The 20,001-nt window shown below is 42.8% G+C and overlaps 1 protein-coding gene across 1 annotated transcript in view; it reads right to left on the bottom strand.

Moving 5' to 3' along the window:
• LOC126263588 (meiotic recombination protein SPO11) overlaps window positions 1–20,001 on the bottom strand; it is a 135,068-nt gene that overhangs the window by 64,353 nt on the left and 50,714 nt on the right. Inside the window, exon 3 of the mRNA XM_049960681.1 lies at window positions 4,351–4,547. Within this exon, the coding sequence (XP_049816638.1) occupies window positions 4,351–4,547 (197 nt within the window). The remainder of the gene's footprint in view (window positions 1–4,350; window positions 4,548–20,001) is intronic.

Raw genomic sequence — 20,001 nt, 5'->3', positions numbered from 1 at the left:
CTTTCAGATCGAAGAAAACGCGCGGTACAATTCTGTGTATTGTCTTTTCGTCTCTGGCTCATAATCAACCCAGGTTACGTATCCTGTGGCAATACGTGTCAGGAAGCCTTTCCCAAACGTTATATCACTTCACAGAACAGGAATTATGATGTACTTCCTTACTAATGATCCAGGACGTTTAACGTCCGTACAATTTGCGGTATTTGAGAACCGTTAGGAAGCTAACAATGATATAGGCGCATCCGATATTGGCATTCATTCCCGCGGTCGTAACTCGCAAACAAGTACGCCGATCCGATTCTCACGAACCATGTCGTTAGCGTGTGCCACATTCTCTTCGGAAACGGTTACAGTCTACGACCAGAGTGCATTTCATCAAGCATTTAAATGCATTTACGTACTCGTACATTCTTCTTTCGCTAATACAGTTATGTAGTACCTACAAAATATCATCTTATTCTTTCCACAAGGTTTTATTCCTCTTGACCACAAAATATTATAGATGCTCGTCGTTCTTCTACTTCGGCTACAGCTAAAATCGCCATCATTGCATTTCAAACACGTCTCACGACTCCTCTTCAAAACTTCGATTTCTCAGTGCCTTACAATTACCTTTCAAAATTTCATAGGAGCTGCAGCGTGTAATTTGTTATCTCGCACTCCAACGAAAAAAGTAGGCCCACATGGCAAAATTGTTGTTCTGGTTTTCTGTTCGATGACTGATTTGATGCAACTTTCGATGCTACTCTATTCTGTGCAAGCCTCTTCATTTCCGGATAACTACTGCAACCTACATCTTTCTGAATCTGCTTACTGTATTCATCTCTTGGTCTCCCTGTACGACTTTTATCTCCCCCCCCCCTTCCCTCCAATAATAAATTGGTCACCCTTGATGTCTCAGAATGTGTCCTGTCAACAGATCCATTCTTTTTGTCGAGTTGTGCCACAAATCTGTTGTCTGTGCAGTTCTATTCAGTATCTCCTCATTAGTTACGCGACCCACTCATCTACTCTTCAGCATTCTTCTGTAGCACTACATGTCCAAAGCCTCTATTCTGTTCTTGACTAAACTGTTTATCGTCCGCGTTTCACTTCCATACACGCCTAAACTCCATAAAAGTCTCTTCAGAAAAGACCACTTAATACTTGTATCCATCTTCGATGTTAAAAAAGTTTACCTTCTTCAGAAATGCTTTTCTTGCCACTGCCTATCTACATTTTATATCCTCTCTATTTGGGTCATCGTCAGTTATTTTGCTGCCCCAAAAAGCAAACCCCATCTACTACTGCCTCATTTCCTAATCTAACTCCTTCAGCAATTCCTGATTTAATTCGAGTACATTCCATTATTCTTGTTTTGCTTTTTTTGACGTTCACCTTACATCCTCCTTTCAAGACCTTATCCATTCCGTTTATTGCTCGTCCAAAACCTTTGCTGTCTGTGGCAGAATTACAATGTCATCAGCAAACCTGAAAGTTTTCGTTTCTCCTCCCCGAACTTTATTGCTACCTCAAATTTTTCTTTGGCTTTCTTTACTGCTTGATTTATGTATAGATTGAATAACATCGGCGTTAGGTTACGAACCTGTCTCACTCCCTTCTCAACCACTGCTTCCCTTTCATACCACTCGACTCGTACAACTGCCGTCTGGTTTCTGCAGAAGTTATAAATAGCCTTTAGCTCCCTGTCTTTTACGCCTGATACCCTCACAATTTCAAATACAGTATTTCTGTCAACATTGTCAAAAACTCTGGCTAAGTCGACAAATGCTATAACCATTGGTTTTCCTTTTCTTAATCTATCCTCGAAGAGATGTCGTAGGGTCAATATTGCCTTGCTTGTTCCTATATTTCTCCGGAATCAAAACTGATGTTCTGCGTGGTCGGCTTCTACAGGCTTTTTCCTTTCCTCTTTAAAGACTTCACGTGGGTAATCTGTAACGCGGCAGACTTTACCAACGGTATCAGTGGTTCTGACGGAATGTTGTCTGCTCCAATGGTCTTGTTTCGACTTGGGGCTATCAGTGCTGTCAAATGCTTCTCGGAGTATCTTATCTCCCATTTCATATTCATATATTTCCTCTTTCATTTCTATAATATTGCCTTTACGTTCCTGTCCCTTGTACAGAGCACCTGTATACTCCTTCCATCTTTCGAATTTCCTCTCTGTGCTTGGTAGTGGTATTCCATCTAACCTTTCGATATTCACAAGAAAGGTCATTCCGTCAGGAACATATAATGAAGAGTATGCCGCAAACAAGAAGTCATCTGACAGAAGTGCGCTTGTCAAATCTGTTACTAATTTGTTCTGCTCACCAACTCGACACATCCGGCTCATCTCTTTCCAGCTGTTACATTGTTATGGTCTTCAGTTTGTAAGGCTGACTAATTTGATGCAGATTAAATTAGAGCGATTTCACAAGTGGCCGTGCCCGAGACAGGATTTGCAGTGCAGCCGCATTTCATTGTGATGTGACGCTTCGGCTGGCCCCATCACTTGTGCACATGCTCGCCACAGCCGTGTGCGCATACAGCCACACCGCCCGGCAAAGAGAGGGTGCGCCGCGGGCTAGTGAGCGCCCCCAACTTACGGGCGAGCGCAAGAGCTGGAACAGTCTGAATTACATACTCCCAACACATGTTGTTTCTTTAAAAAATGTGTGTGAAATCTTATGGGACTTGAGTGCTAAGGTCATCAGTCCCTAAGCTTACACACTAAACCTAAATTAGCCTATGGACAAACACACACACACACACCCATGCCCGAGGGAGGACTCGAACCTCCGCCGGGACCAGCCGCACAATCCATGACTGCAGCGCCCGAGACCGCTCGGCTAATCCCGCGCGGCATTGTTTCTTTAAGGTTGGTTAGTTGGTTGAGGGGAGGGGACGAAACAGCGAGGTCATCGGTCCCATAGGATTAGGGGAGGAAGTCGGCCGTGCCCTCTCAGAGGAACCATCCCCGCATTTGCCCGAAGCGATTTAGGGAAATCACGGAAAACCCAAATCAGGATGGCCGCACGCGGGTTTGAACCATCGTCCTCGCGAATGCGAGTCCAGTGTGCTAACCATTGCGCCACCTCGCTCGCTGTTTCTTTACAAAGAAGATGATAGAGCAAATTAACTTGTCTTTTCAGAAGTGGCAGTATGTAACGTAAATGACACACCCAGCGAAAACATCGCATTACGAAGAACTGTGCATCGTTCAGCATAATATATTAACAAAATGTGGACGCCTGTAGATATGCTGTCGACACACAACTGTTATACTCATTATGGTATAGTGCGAACGCATGAACGTGACAGTTTCAGGCGGTTTTGAACTATAGCTGCGAAAGATACCGGCACCGGTCGGACCTGTAGTACCTCGTTTATGACACTGCCAATCTCAGCAAGCACTTGTGTAGTAACCATCACCGAATGCTTTGCATACTGCTCTTTTTCCTTTTTTTCGGTTCTTATTTTGAAACGAGGGAAGAGAATGAATTTACGATACCAGAACAGATCGGTGATCCCTATAACCATACGTCAGTTCTGTTTTCGCCAAAGCACAAATCACACGTTTAGAGCCGGCCGAGGTGGCCGAGCGGTTCTAGGCGCTTCAGTCTGGAATCGCGCGACCTCTACGGTCGCAAGTTGGAATCATGCCTCGGGCATGGATGTGTGTGATGTCCTTAGGTTAGTTAGGTTTAAGTAGTTCTAAGTTCTAGGCGACTGATGACCTCAGAAGTTAAGTCCCACAGTGCTCAGAGCCATTTGATCTGAACCACACCTTTAGACCCGCGAGTAGGCGCAGGTTTTCCTCCAGCACCTCTTCTCTCATATGAATGAATGGGTAGTCTGTTCTTTCGCACAGACACCACGCATTCATATAATTGATTCATCTCTAAGAGCAATGAATCCACCAGTGCGGATGCATAATTACGTCCGAGCTCCTACGCGAATCTCTAAGTAGCGAGCATGAAGGGCATGTGCAGCGGCTGCGGACAGGTGGCGCTGGGTGGGAGTGTGGGTCGGCCGACAGACGTGCCGAGATAGCCCGCGCATTTACGATAAACACTGTGTCCGGATAGTGGAGTCGTCAACTCGGCAGTCTACTAAGCAGGAAATCGTAGGTTGCAATCCTGGTCCGGCATACACTGCAACTCGTCGCCGCTGATGTCGCACAAAGTCCTGATGCAGCTGATTTCAATAGTGCCTTTCCGTTCCCTTCTCCCCCCTCCTCCTTCAGTTTACATACCCTCTTCTCTCCCCGCGGCCGCCGAAGTACTCGTTTGTTTACGGCTGTTGCCGACTACAGTAGCAGCCGAAGACAGTCGCAGCGCCGGAGCCGCGGCTGCCGGTGCCTACCTGCGGCGGCGCGCGCGCAGTCGATGCGGCCGCCCTCCGCCGTGGTGATGAGCAGCGGGCCCGCGACCAGGGCCTTGCCCGACGCCAGCAGCCCCAGGCGCCAGGCGGGCGCGCCCAGCAGCCGGCCCACGTCCATCGCCGCCGCGTCTACCGCACGCTGGCTACGCGCGCCGCCCGCCTGCTCGTAGTACAGAGCCCTGCCGGCAACGCCACACCACCTCAGTTCCTTATCGTAACAGCACTGCCGCACACATCGACATATCGCTTAAGTATCACTTTCAATAAAGGCAGAACATGTGATGGATTCTGACCACCAAAAAGAATACCCAGAGCTATTTGTTCTGAAATTGTAATACTATTTCATTCACCTCGAACTAATAAGACTTGCTCCCGTCCTCCTACAGCTCAGATCCTGGATAAGCTCTCATGAGTGTCAAACAGGCGGCCCGCAACATACAAGATGTATCACAAAGAATCATCCGATTTTTTTAAAAAAAACTTAACTGTTATGTTATTTGAGATATGTGCGTGAATAACGTACTGTTGGAAAGAGCCAGCTCTCGAATTTTACGTACATGGTTCAAATGGCTCTGAGCACTATGGGACTTAACTTCTGAGGTCATCAGTCCCCTAGAACTTAGAACTACGTAAACCTAACTAACCTAAGGACATCACAAACATCCATGCCCGAGGCAGGATTCGAACCTGCGACCGTAGCGGTCACGCGGTTCCAGCCTGTAGCGCCTAGAACCGCGCGGCCACTCCGGCCGGCTTACGTACATGGTTCCCGCTAGGTATCAACAGTGTGTGCCCACTTCAGTTCTGCTAAAAATGGCGTCGGGACAACAGAAAGCGTTTTGTCTTCTATGTTTTGGGCAGTGCGGGTCAGTAATAACTGCTCTGCGTATCTTTCGTACTAGGTATGGTGTGGGTCATGCTATAGCACAGAGCATTAGACGATGGCACGAGCAATTCCGAGAAACAGGTTGTTTGTGTAAAGGCAAATCGCCGGGTCGTCCCCGTGTGTCTGACACAGACGTCGAACGCGTCCGCCATAGTTTCACAAGGAATCAGCAGAAATCCGTTCGTCGTGCACCTCGACAGCTCAACATGCCCCCGATGTCCGTCTGGCGTGTGTTGCGTCGACGTTTACACATGAAACCACACAAAATTCAGCTATTGCAAGCTCTTCGTGAAGGTGACAAATAACAACGTGTGGAGTTCTGTAATTTCGTTCTTGGGAAGGTGGAAGATGACAGTTTTCTTCCACGCTTGGTGTACACTATAACTAACTGAAATACATTATAAACAGCGACGACAGCAGTTTTTTGTCTGCCACATTTCACAACGCACTCCACTGCTTCCCGGTCCGTACGCATACTCTGCCTTTCCTTGTCTCTGCGGGGGCACTGTGTTTGCATCTGTCTCTTCCGTTATCTGCCCTCTCCCTGTTTGCAAGGCACGACTCTCCCGTAACCAGGGAGCACTGTTGTTGCCTGTGAGGGGCGTAACCATATGCCGGCACATGTCACCCCGGTTCTATTTCCTCGCGTGCCGCGGCTGCAGTTCCACTCTGCTATTGTTACGATCACCGTGCATGCGCTGCTGGCTGTTCGTCTGCCGCAGATGTTGACCTCAGCTTTCTCCGCTGCGTTGCAGCTCGATCTTTTGTCACAAGCTCCTGTAGTGCAATGAACAGGAGTAGACTGATAAGTTTACTCACTACACAATCCTTTCTTGAAACTGCGACGGTGATACTGTCCAGGATCTGACATTTTTTCTCGCAACTCTGTATCTTCCTGACATCGAGTCTTCCGTGCTGATTTACATACTGCTGATCGATATCAACAAAACGGATATCGCTAGAATGTATGTTCTGGCGTGTCTTCTTCACAACAGGCACATTCGGAGATTTGTCTTCACCCAGTTCGATGTCAGTACTTCGCGTAAAGCCCATGACCCGTCATGAAGTGTGTCTCGTCTCTTGAAGGACTGGGCTGCTTCATTCCCAGTCTCTAATTTACCTCTGGGAGAAAACCAATACTTTCGTCTCCCCTGTTTGCGCATCATCCCATTCTTTCTGCTTCAGGAGGAGGACCTGACTGTGTATTTCCTGCTTGTTTGTAGCCCATATTTCTATAAAAATTTTGCACTTCATGTTCTTCTTTCATCGCCCTCCTTATTCCGTATCTGGAGATGGAGTGGACACGTTCCAAGTACTATCCGCAACGACGTAATTGGAATAGTACCGAAAGCTCCCGTCAAGCGAAGAAGTATTCCATATATCTCCATCTTAACTATTTGTATTGGTGTTTGCGTTGTTATTTTATAACCATGGCTGGCTAGGCTGATGATTTTATTAATCATGTTCTTGCCTCTATTGATCATTTCTTCAATATGCGCACTATAATTTTGTCGCTCGTCGAAAAAGACGCCAACATATCTTTCGCTTTATAGATCTGTTGCTTAATTTTATGACCGGATCTCTTAAAAGAATTCTGTTGAATAAAAGTGTACGTGGTCTTTACAAACAAGTTAATTCCTTGGCACCACTGATGTAATTCTTGAAGGAATATATTACATCCTTCTTTGAAGTTACTTCTGAGGCTTCCCTTCACAACGGTCACCACGTCGTCGGGATTTCCCTGTGCTTCTACGACGTTTCGTTGTCATTCAGCCTTCCTAATACCGGGCCAAGTACCATATGCCAACACACAGGGCCACTTACAGATCCCTTCGGGCAGCATTTTGAAATAACTTTTGTAAGGATCCATCCTGGGCACGACAAAGCCGCTTATCTGTTTCAGCAGTACCTGTTAAGACAACAGTGTTATTCTCATGGGCAGTCCAAGTCTCTCGGGCGAAGAAAAAGTGCTAGCCGTTATCAGTGACCGAATGTCCTGGCAGTGTCCACTATTCTGGCGAAAGCGTCTTCTGATGACTTGCCACTTCTGAAACCATGTTGTTGGGAGATCACTCCATGAAGAAATATTTCCTACTGTAGTCTACCGCATAGCAGCTTCTCAAGGAAAATTGGTGTCTATGACATTAGAGCCCTTTTCCAATAAATCACATTAGGTTTTTTTCCAAAATCTCGTAATAAACATGCGTTACATCGCTGGCACAAATATAAACTTATACGACAAAGGAAGGGGCTATAGAATTTTCATATATTGACGATGAAATGACTTGTACGTTATTACGCTAAATACTCCTGGGAGCCATCAAGGGCACTCCAAGATAGGAAATCAGATCAACAGTGCAGAGAGGTTACCGGAGCTAAATAGCAAAACTAGAGCCCCGAAAATAGCAGACGCTCTGGGCAGCTGTCCCAGGGGACAAGTTTCACTTCAGAGAATTAACTGGTAACTCCATCCACGATCTAGCTGTTGTAAGGCGTCACAGCAGAAGATGGCAACGAAAAGGCACGTCTTAGCACAGGCAGAAAGGTTGATACCTGCTCCTCAGAGTTGCAACGTCAGTGGGTTTACAGATGTTAAAGAGTGCTACTACAGCAGTCTCCACAGGATAGGGCCAAGTGACGTAGGACACTGTTGTTGCTGGCCATAATAGGAGTAGCAGTGGCGTGTAGCTATCAGCTGAACGCTGTTGCTTCCAAGCTTGAAGTTTGTCAATGTAAAGTCTACAGGCATCTCTACCTACCGAGTGGCAGAATGGGAGGAATCTAAACGTGGTTAGCCAGAGGCGCCCTGGATGTGCGCTGCGACTCGTCAGATTGGCTGAAGCTTGTTAAGTGCTGGTGGACTGGCTGGAAACAGTGCGTCGCCACGATTCTTTATAAACCCATGTTTTTGTATTCGGAGGAGTTCTCAGTCAGATCACTGAGGCGCCGACTCCGTGCCGCTCGTGACCAGCCACAGTAAGCTCCGACATATCTATTTTTCTCACTTGTACTTCCGCTCTCAAGTTTATACTTAACAAACCGCTAGTATTCGCTACTTCTGTTAGCGCCCACTCCCGTCGATTGAGAAACTAACCTCTGTTTTGCAACCAATTGCCTCCTTTGATTTTTCTAATGTTTAGAATTAGCCTTCAGTGTAGTAGTTGGTCTGATCGCTGATAAATAGTGTTAATCAGAGCCCTGAAGTCCATGAATTTCCCGCTGCAAGCATCTTGTCGAGTCCCAGAATCTGCCCATCTCGTAGGCGCCCTGCGACAGCATTTGGCGCTGATCCAAGTCATCAAACCGCCTTCATTGGGAATTTGTCTTTCTGCATTTGCTCCTCACACACTCGGAAATGGCAGAGTGATCTCAAAGCCCCTGTCTTTCCTCTGTCTTGTGTTAGGGCACGACACAAGGATGCCGTCATCAGGTGTTTACTCCTTTTCAGTTTCAGGTCAAAGTTCCTACACCCCCTTCTGAAAATGGAAAATTTATTCTCTCTGCACTGTACGCTTCACTACTCCTGTTCTGCAGTTCTCTGCACTAATCAAATTCGCCCTCGGCAGAGTCGTCTGGAAAGGGAATGCCTATGAGTAATTGCGCAGATTACTGGCAGTTTTCTCTCAAGCTGCCATCTGCTCGGTTTAGAGTTTATAACATTGTCCGAGACCTTATCTTTTTGTAGACGATTCTACATGGTCTACCTCATGGCTCTGAATTCTTTCATGCTGTAGGCAGTCTCTGAATTCCTCTTTAAGATCCCTGTATCAGTCCAATCTGCAAGCTCTTTCTTCCGCAACGTGGCCTTTTTGGTAGAACCTTTTTGCCTTTGTGACTTCTGTTTCCTGATTTTGGGAACCCACCTTTCATAGTATTTGTGAATCCCGTTTGTCTTGTGACCGGATTACACTTTTCGTGGTCTCTTGTAATGCATAACGAGTTCTTGAGCTGTTGTGTCCACGTGGTCATCTGCTTCCACCGAGCCCGGACAGTAGGAAATATTCCTCAGATGGTTCCAGTCGGTTTCCCTTATGTTGCGTCGGGTCTTCAACGCTATTAATGCATCGTCATCTGAATCCATTTCTGCAAGAGCCAACTGTAAAAATTGCATCGTGGTTTCTTGTGGTGAGGCCTCATTCAAATTACCTGTTTCTGATCTCCTGACGGCATTATCGTTAACTGTTGTGACGTCTGTACTGGACTATGCACAAGACTCCTTTCATATGTTTGAGGGACTTACACTTCGGTTTTTCCACTTTCAAATTAATATCATTATGGCTTCCTGAAATGTATCCCTATATCATCTTACACTGAACTAATGGTAACTTATCGTTTGCGTCCCTGATATAAAATATCTCGCTTAAGCGAAAATCAACAGCATGTACAAACTTTAAAAAATCCATGACTCTGTGATCTCTATAATAATACCTATTTACAGCCAATTTCGGTTTTAAACCATGTTCGTGGCACCTACATAACACACAAAAATAGACCAAATGTGATATTGAAAATGACATAAAATCCACAGATGAAGTAGTAATTACCAAATACTTAAGAAAAATGTTACAGACCTGTCACATGTTATACATGTCTTCATATAAATATAACGAGAAATAAGTGGACTGCGACTAAGATCAAAAGACATTAAATAAATCGGTCGTAAAAAATGTGACCAAATACAAAATTAACATAAGGACTGAGTGGAAAAATGACAGCAACCGAGGTATAAGCTGAAAGCAAGACATGTCAAAAACCTTAAGAGTCAAAGAAGAATATCACACCGAAACCAAGGATGTCCTCATTAAACAATTATGTGATTATCGACTCACTCTGTCTAACTATGTTCAGTTGCAATTGTAATTAATACTTTACAATGAAAATAACAAAATGTAATATAAAATAACAGATTTGTGGCACCTTATAGCACCTGTATCTAGGGGAAGCGTCTTTGATTAATAACCATACCGCTTATGTTATGGTCAATAATCAGCGTTGACGGCCGAAGACTTCCGGCATAAGAAGTCACCTTCATTCTGCTAACGGCCTTGTCAAAGAGGGTAGAGGACCGTACAGAGGTTAAGGGCACTTCCTTGTCCTTGGGGTGGGAAACTGCCCCTTAGGGCGGAAGAATCGGCAACGATCAACGAATTGAGGATGCAGAAGGCAATGAGAACCACTGCATTAAAGTCACAAAATGTGCATCCACAGGAGATGTGGCCTGTAATTGAAAAATTGTCATGATAACCTCACAATTGGCAAAATATTCCGGAGTAGTCCGAAATTCGGATCTCCGGAACGGGACTGCCAACGGGAAGGTGACCATGACAAAAAAACCGAATAACCAACGGAATGACAACGTTTTACGAGTAGGGGCGTGGAATGTCAGAAGTTTGAACGTGGAAGGGAAGCTATAAAATCTGACAAGGGAAATTCAAAGGCTCGATCTACACTCCTGGAAATGGAAAAAAGAACACATTGACACCGGTGTGTCAGACCCACCATACTTGCTCCGGACACTGCGAGAGGGCTGTACAAGCAATGATCACACGCACGGCACAGCGGACACACCAGGAACCGCGGTGTTGGCCGTCGAATGGCGCTAGCTGCGCAGCATTTGTGCACCGCCGCCGTCAGTGTCAGCCAGTTTGCCGTGGCATACGGAGCTCCATCGCAGTCTTTAACACTGGTAGCATGCCGCGACAGCGTGGACGTGAACCGTATGTGCAGTTGACGGATTTTTTAGCGAGGGCGTATAGTGGGCATGCGGGAGGCCGGGTGGACGTACCGCCGAATTGCTCAACACGTGGGGCGTGAGGTCTCCACAGTACATCGATGTTGTCGCCAGTGGTCGGCGGAAGGTGCACGTGCCTGTCGACCTGGGACCGGACCGCAGCGACGCACGGATGCACGCCAAGACCGTAGGATCCTACGCAGTGCCGTAGGGGACCGCACCGCCACTTCCCAGCAAATTAGGGACACTGTTGCTCCTGGGGTATCGGCGAGGACCATTCGCAACCGTCTCCATGAAGCTGGGCTACGGTCCCGCACACCGTTAGGCCGTCTTCCGCTCACGCCCCAACATCGTGCAGCCCGCCTCCAGTGGTGTCGCGACAGGCGTGAATGGAGGGACGAATGGAGACGTGTCGTCTTCAGCGATGAGAGTCGCTTCTGCCTTGGTGCCAATGATGGTCGTATGCGTGTTTGGCGCCGTGCAGGTGAGCGCCACAGTCAGGACTGCATACGACCGAGGCACACAGGGCCAACACCCGGCATCATGGTGTGGGGAGCGATCTCCTACACTGGCCGTACACCACTGGTGATCGTCGAGGGGACACTGAATAGTGCACGGTACATCCAAACCGTCATCGAACCCATCGTTCTACCATTCCTAGACCGGCAAGGGAACTTGCTGTTCCAACAGGACAATGCACGTCCGCATGTATCCCGTGCCACCCAACGTGCTCTAGAAGGTGTAAGTCAACTACCCTGGTCAGCAAGATCTCCGGATCTGTCCCCCATTGAGCATGTTTGGGACTGGATGAAGCGTCGTCTCACGCGGTCTGCACGTCCAGCACGAACGCTGGTCCAACTGAGGCGCCAGGTGGAATGGCATGGCAAGCCGTTCCACAGGACTACATCCAGCATCTCTACGATCGTCTCCATGGGAGAATAGCAGCCTGCATTGCTGCGAAAGGTGGATATACACTGTACTAGTGCCGACATTGTGCATGCTCTGTTGCCTGTGTCTATGTGCCTGTGGTTCTGTCAGTGTGATCATGTGATATATCTGACCCCAGGAATGTGTCAATAAAGTTTCCCCTTCCTGGGACAACGAATTCACGGTGTTCTTATTTCAATTTCCAGGAGTGTATATAGTAGTGGACAGTGAAGTGAAATGGAAAGAAGACCAGGATTTCTGGTCAGATGAGTATAGGGTAATGTCAATAGCAGCAGAAAATGGTATAACGGGCTAGGATTCTTTATGAATGGGAACGTAGGACAGAGAGTGTGTTACTGTGAACAGGTCAGTGATAAGGTTGTTCTTATCAGAACAGACAGCAAACAAACACCGACAACGATGCTGAAAATGAAGAGATAGAGAAAGTATGTAATGATATTGAAAGGACCTTACAGTATATAAAAGGAGATAAGAATCTAATAGTCATGGGGGACTGGAAAACAGCTGTAGGAAAAGGAGTAGAAGAAAACAATACAGGGGAAAATGGACTTGGGACAAAGAATGAGAGAGCAGAAAGACCAATTGAGTGCTATAATAAATTTCAGCTACTAATAGCGAATACTTTGTTCAAGAATCACAAAAGGTGGAGGTATACTTGGAAAAGGTTGGATGGTACGGGAGGATTTCAGTTAGATTACATCATGGTCAGACAGAAATTCCGAAATTGAAAAAGATATGATTGTTGGAAGGACTGGCCCAGCATATAGGGAAGTCAAAACAAAATTCGATTAAATTAAATGCAAGGGAGTTCCACTGTTGTACGCAGAGGAGAGAGCGGGCAGGTGGAAAGAGTGCATTGAAGGCCTCTATGAAGGGGAAGATTTGTCCGATGACAGAAGAAGAAACAGAAGTCGATTTAGAGGACGTAGGGGATCCACTGTTAGAATCAGTATTTAAGAGAGCTTTGGAGGACTTAAGACAAAATAAAGCAGAGGGGATCGATAAAACTCCATCAGAATTTCTAAAATCATTGATAGAAGTGGAAACAAAACGACTATTCACGCTGGTGTGTAGAATGTACGAGTCTGGCGACATACCATCTGACTTTTGGAGAAATATCATCCACACAATTCCGAAGACTGCAAGAGCTGACAGGCGCGACAATTATCGCACAGTCAGCTTAACAGCTCATGCATCCAAGTTGCTTACAATTATAGTACAGAAGAACGGAAAAGAAAATTAAGGATGTATTAGACGACGATTAGTTTGGCGTTAGGAAAGATAAAGGTCCCAAGAGACAATTCTGATGTTGCGGTTGATAATGGAAATAAGACTAAAGAAAAATCAAGACACGTTCATAGCATTTGTCGACGGGAAAAAAGCGTTTGACTTTGTAAAATGGTGTAAGATGTTCGAAATTCTGAGAAAAATAGTGATAAGCTACAGGGAGAGACGGGTGATACACAGTACGTACGAGAGGCAAAATGGAATAAGAACGGACGAGCAAGAACGAGTGCTCGGATTAAAAAGGGTGTAAGACAGGCATGTAGTCTTTCACCCTACTGTTCAATCTGTACATCGAAGAAGCAATGACGGAAATAAAAGAAAGGCTCAGGAATTAAAATTCAGGGTGAAAGGATACCAATGATACTATTCGCTGATGGCATTGCTATTCTGAGTGAAGGTGAAGAAGAATTACATGATTTGCTGAATGAACAGCCTAATGACTACAGAATATGGATTGAGAGTAAATCTAAGAAAGACGAAAGCATCGAGAAGTAGCAGAAAGGAGAACAGCGAGAAACTTAACATCAGGATTGATGGTCACGTAGTAGATGAAGTTAAGGAAGTCTACTACCTAGGCAGCAAAATAACCAATGACAAATTGAGGAAGAAGGACATCAAAAAAGGTAAAAAGGGCATTTCTGGCCAAGAGAAGTCTACTAATATCATACATAGGCCTTAATTTAAGGAAGAAATTTCTGAGAATGTACGTATGGAGCACTTCATTGTATCGAAGTAAAACGTGGACTGTGTGAAAACTGGACCAGAAGAGATATGGTGCTACACACGGATGTTGAAAGTTAGGTGGACTGATAAGATAAGGAGTGAGGAGGTTCTGCACGGAATCGGAGAGGAAAGTAATATGTGGGAAACACTGACAAGGAGAAGGGGCAGGATGATAGGACATCTGTTAAGACAGCAGGGAATGACTTCCATGGTTCTAGAGGGGCCTGCAGAGGGCAAAAACTGTAGAGGAAGACAGAGATTGGAATACATCCAGCAAATAATTGAGGATGTAGGTTGCAAGTATTACTCTGAGATGAAGAGGTTAGCACAGGAGAGGAATTCATGGCAGGCTGCATCAAAGCAGTCAGAAGACTGATGACCTCCCCCCCCCCCCCCAAAAAAAAAAGTTAATCAGTTAACATGAAAACACAGAAAGTTTTCAACCTATGAGTAAACGTAACCACATGTGGAATATAAATTACGTGACTGCATAAATGGAAGTGGATCACAAAAATAGGAAAAATGCACATTTTTTGAATCACTTCGAAAAATACAAGAATAGTATAGAGCAAGTAGATGAACTGCATCTAAAATTGTACGAATAAAAAAAATTACAACTGTCCGAGAATAACACCTAACAAAAATCTCGAGAAGAACAAGCTATGAGCGTGAACCTCTAACATGTTGATTAGAAAAATAATTCTTCAGACAGACAAATAAAAGGCAAGTCATAAACCAAGATGACAACCTAGAGAAATTTGCTGAAGAACTTACTAGGAATATAGATCTCAATTTTATCGTATTCAGAAGTAAATAATTCGAGCAGGTGACAAATATTTAAGGACGCATTACAAAGTACTTCTATTTAATACAATGAAAACGGTCATATCCTTTACATACTTCGTATCACGTATGAATGACAAATGGTAAGCCGAGAAGCGGAAGGAGATGTGTGTGGACAGTGATACATAAAAGTATTATATAGTTTTAAAGCAATGGGAAGTCGTAGTGGATGGTGTTGGAAGGGGGGTTTGGAGATAATTGGAGGAGGGGGTGAGGAGTAAATAGGGGTTTGCTAAGTCATTGTTAAAGACGTGTACAATCACATAAATCTACAACAGAATAGAAATAAAGAACATAGTCCTTAAAAATTGTTACAAATTACAAGAGAGTTTTAAATTTTTTTTAAAAATACATTATTACTATAGGTAATATTTGAAATAGAAATTTGACAGCGAAAATGAAAAGACAATGACGAAAGCATTTAAAATTATTCAGTGTTGTTGGGTGTTGGAGATATAGGAGGGGTAAATGGGGTTTTACAAAGTTTTAGGAAAATCAAAGCTATCATATAAACCTACGAGAGAACAGAAATACAGAACGATAAAGGATGACAGCCAAAACAGTTGCAGGATAAAAATTTATTAATATTCTTCACCAAGGTTTCGGTATATATAAATATACCTTTATCTGAAGTAAAAAATCCTGAACAGGAAGACACTTTCATTAGAAAAACCTTAGCATCGGAAGTGAGAAACACAAAATCTTAAGTAACAGTGAAATTACCAGAGTAATACAGGCACAAAATCTTTTAGTTACTTACTAAAATTACATCATGCAATGGAGATTAATAAAACAATTGTGCCAAAGGCATCGTCAATAATTAAGACATCTTCTCCATTTGTACAACATGACTATGTGCACAGGGTCAATGAGAACAGTTTAGCGCCAGTACTTCGCCTATGAACTATCGAGACAAGAGTGTGAAAGCACTAGGGCAGATGCTTTCGCCGAGAGAGGGCACTTGTGGTATGTGCCAGACACTCGCACGTATTAAAATCCATTAATACCTCCATAAGCGCATCAAAAATTATTAAAAGTTGTGCTAATTCAAACTTTCTGTGTTAATAAATAAAACATATCAGACCATTTAAAAACATTTATGTAAAATAGAAAATATGGAACCAATTTACCTATGTCCTAGTGTCAAACAGATGAAGCTTGCGCTATGGAGCACATCTAACGAGAGAGGGCACTAGTGTAATGCGCGAGAATCTCGCATAACGTAGGCGGTGAAATGCATACTAGCGAAAAGAACCAAAATGTTACAATAAAACGAAACCATCTGTCGTTGTGAATAAAAACATACTAGTCAATTAACCACACATACACATAGAAAATCACAAACAGCAAACATCAAAAATACATAAAATCCCAAGACAGCAATAGCGCATTTCACCGGCATCAACAAGCAAGAAAACTAACTTCTAGTCAGCCAGACTATATTACGTTAAGGCAAGGAGTGGTTTGAAACTGTCTAAAAAATTTTTGTTTCTAAGCTGCACCTGTTCATTAAGAACAAAACCATCTTTTAGAGACAGATGCTTGAAAATCTCAAATTTTTCGAGCAAGTCCAGTTTGTAACCCTTATTCGCTTCATGAAGCAACTCTACGTCGTCCAGTTCGCGTGGCGTATGCTGTAAGAGCCATAGATGTTCGGCAAACGTGGAATTATGTACGTTTTCCCCATTTTTACCTAGCATGTGCTCTTTATACCTTACTTTAATGGGTCTACCTGTCTGTCCAATGTAATAGTTTGGGCAGTCGTTACAAGTAATTTTGTATACACCGGATTTAGTGCCGAGTTCTTCTCGTGCTCCAATAGTATGAATTACTCTTTGTTTCAGGCTATTACTTACGGAAAAGGCAACTCTGCAACCGTATTGTTTCTGTAAAAGTCTTCTTACCTTATATGAAACGTTCCCCAAAAATGGAATAGAAATAAAGTTACTACACTCATTCTTTTTCGCTCTGTTATCTCCTAAAGTTGAACATTTTACAGCTGTTTTTTTCTTAAAAATTTGGTCAATTAATTTAGGATCGTATCCATTGTTAGTAGCCATTAATTTTAATAAAGATATTTCTTTTTCTAAAGAATTCTGTTCTAAAGGTGTGCTCACAGCACGATGAACTGCAGAATGAAAAAGGCGATTTTGTGAGTTTGAGGATGACAAGAATCTACTGGGATAATATTATCACAAAAAGTTTCTTTACGAAAAAGTCGAAGCTAATAGTGTTACCAGATAACTGAACTTTAAAGTCAAGGAAATGGAGTTCTCTCTCATTATTTTGTATCTCTTTAGTGAATTTCATTTTCTCGTGAAAACTGTTAAAAACATGAAACAGTTGTTGTAGATCTTGGTCACTCCCTTGAAATATTATATCATCAACATACCGAGCATAGAAAGGAATCATATTACCCAACGCAGGATTATTTTTGAAGAAATTTTCTTCTAACGCATTCACAAAGATGTCAGCTAAGATACCAGCTAACGGCAACCCATGGCTAAGCCGAATGGTTGCTCGTACATTTTTCCATTAAACTGCAAGTAATTGTAATCTAGTACAACCTGCAGTAGTGAAATAAGTTCCGACAATTGCAACTCACTTAACGTTCTATGTTGTCGAATGTTATCTTCGATAATCTAAAGAGTGATATCCACTGGAACATTGTTGTATAAACTTACGACGTCAAAAGAAACCAAACGAGGGGAAGAAGTGATCTGTATCGATTTTAGCTTGTTTATTACCTCAGCACTATTTTTAACAGAATAATTGTTTCCAAAAACAAAGGCTTCTTTAATTTTAGTGTGTAAGAATCTCGCTAATTTATGATGTGGACTCTTTATTCCGTTAACGATGGGACGAATTGGGTGTTGACTTTTGTGTACCTTAAACTGACTTCTAAGCGTAGGTGCTCTAGGGTTCATATTAATTAAAGTTTTCTTTTGGAACTCTTTCATAAGATGTTTAGTTTTTCTTAAAATATCCATAATTTGCTTTTGTAATGCTAGGGTAGGATCCTGCTCGATTTCGAATATCCCATTTTCCTCGAAAAACGCCAACGTTTTAGCAATATATTCACTTTTATAGGCTTCAACAAGCGAATTTCCTTTATCGGATTTAGTGATAAGAGCCTCATTATTTTTTAATTTACGGTTAATACTAGTAATAATGCTACCCTCTCTCTGTTTTAAGTCATTGTTTTTTACCGAATTGACCTCTCTTTCTAAAATTGCGCTACATTCATGAGCAATCCTATTTTGTTGGAATTTTTCTGTTTTTACAGAGTCAAGACCAACTTTAAGGTCAACAATAAAATTATCCACCACTTTAGGGTCGTTAAGACTAGGCATGAAATTGTATTTAAATCCTGTTCAGGATTTTTTACTTCTGATGAAGGTATATTTATATATACCAAAACGTTGGTCAAGAATTTTAATAAAATTTTATCCTGCAACTGTTTTGGCTGTCATCCTTTATCGTGAAGAATTTCAACAGTTGCTGTTGCAGCCATGTTTAAAATCTTGAGAAATACAGAACATAGCCCTTAAAAAGCTGTCAGAATTTTTAAAAATTTTAAAAATGTAACGAAGACAACATTATTATCGACAATATTGAAACTGGAATTTGGTCATGAAAATAAAATGACACTAAGGTTAAGTACTATGGAGGAAGTGCAGGAGGGGATGTGTGTTGCAGGTCGGTGGGAGAGGACATGAGTTAAATAGGGGTTTATAAATTTAAAAGCTATAGTAAAATTAATATAATGTTACTAACCTATCAGAGAGGAGAAATATAGAACATTGCCGTTAAAAGCAGTTTCAAATAACAAAAATGTTCTTAAAAAATTTACTAAGCTAATACTGTATTATTGTAATCAATATTCTGATAATGGAATTTGATAGCAAAAATAAATTTATTCAGTATTACAGACCAAAATGGGGGACGGGAGGGTTACAGGAGGACTGATTGTGGATTGAAAAATGTTAATGTATTGCAATATTTTGGTACTGGCTTTGGAGAAGTTACAGAGTGGAGAAGCAAGGTGTTACAGGGAGATTAGGGGAGCTATAAGTGATGAAAAGGTATAGAAATTTAAAAATAACATATATATCAAAGATAGGTAGCGGTTTACATGGATGGAATTTCTAACATATACGAGTAGGTATGCACGATAACCAAGAATACAGGAATTATGTGTATAATAATTAATAGTAGTATGTGACATAATGTAAGAATAAAAGATTAAAAATATTAATTGCATGATGTGGCCATATCTCGAAGATTACTGAGTAAAAATAAAATACTGGTATCCAGAGGCACTAGATATCTTGGGGAAGCGGGCGAGTAGGGGGCAGTTGGGTGAGGGCAGGATAAAAATAGTAAATCATAACTGAGATGACACCATACACAACATTAGCTTAAAGAGGCCTTGCTAAACTTTTAAAGATGTAAATTAAGTTACTTAAATAGCTTTTGTTTCCGATAATAATATTGAATTTGTTAAATTTTTAAAATATTTTTGTAATTTGTAAGGTTTTTTTAAGGGATGTGTTCTATATTAGTGTTCTCCGGTAGGTCTATATGATTGTTTTAATTTTTCCACACAATTGTAAACCCCCATTTACTCCTCTCCCCTTATCTCCAACACCCCCTCCTCCAATCCCACAAAATACTGAATCAATTTAAATATTGTCATCCATTTAATTTTATTTTCATTATCAATTTGCAGTTCCAAATACTGCCTATGATAATACTGTATTTGTAAAAAATTATGAAACACTCTTGTAATTTGTAACAGCTTTTTATAGGTCTGTGTCCTTTATTTTTGTTCTCTTGTAGTTTTATGTCTGAAAGAAGAGACACTACAAATATATAACTAACAGAGGATGACCAATGATTTCTTCATGCGGATGCACACCAGACTCGAACTCGTATGGGAATCGGCAAAATGCCGTGAGTAATGAGAATAACCGGCAACAGTCACTACATTTGTTATGTGTGGATAAGTTGAAAATTTGGGTCTGATAGGAGGCTTGATAGGGTAGTCCGTGAATTTGCAATTACCACTGCGTCCAGATGGTGACGTGGTCAGAGTTACGGCGTGAAGTCAAGCGCCGGCACACCAGTCGGGAACGAGAGAGCAGAGGGGGCTGTGAGAAGACGTCAGCCAATTGCACGCTGACCGACCCCTCTCCAGGACGACAACGCGATA

Source organism: Schistocerca nitens, chromosome 6, assembly GCF_023898315.1.
Source record: "Schistocerca nitens isolate TAMUIC-IGC-003100 chromosome 6, iqSchNite1.1, whole genome shotgun sequence".
Classification (NCBI taxonomy): Eukaryota; Metazoa; Arthropoda; class Insecta; order Orthoptera; family Acrididae; genus Schistocerca; species Schistocerca nitens.
This window is presented reverse-complemented; position numbering and strand designations above follow the sequence as displayed.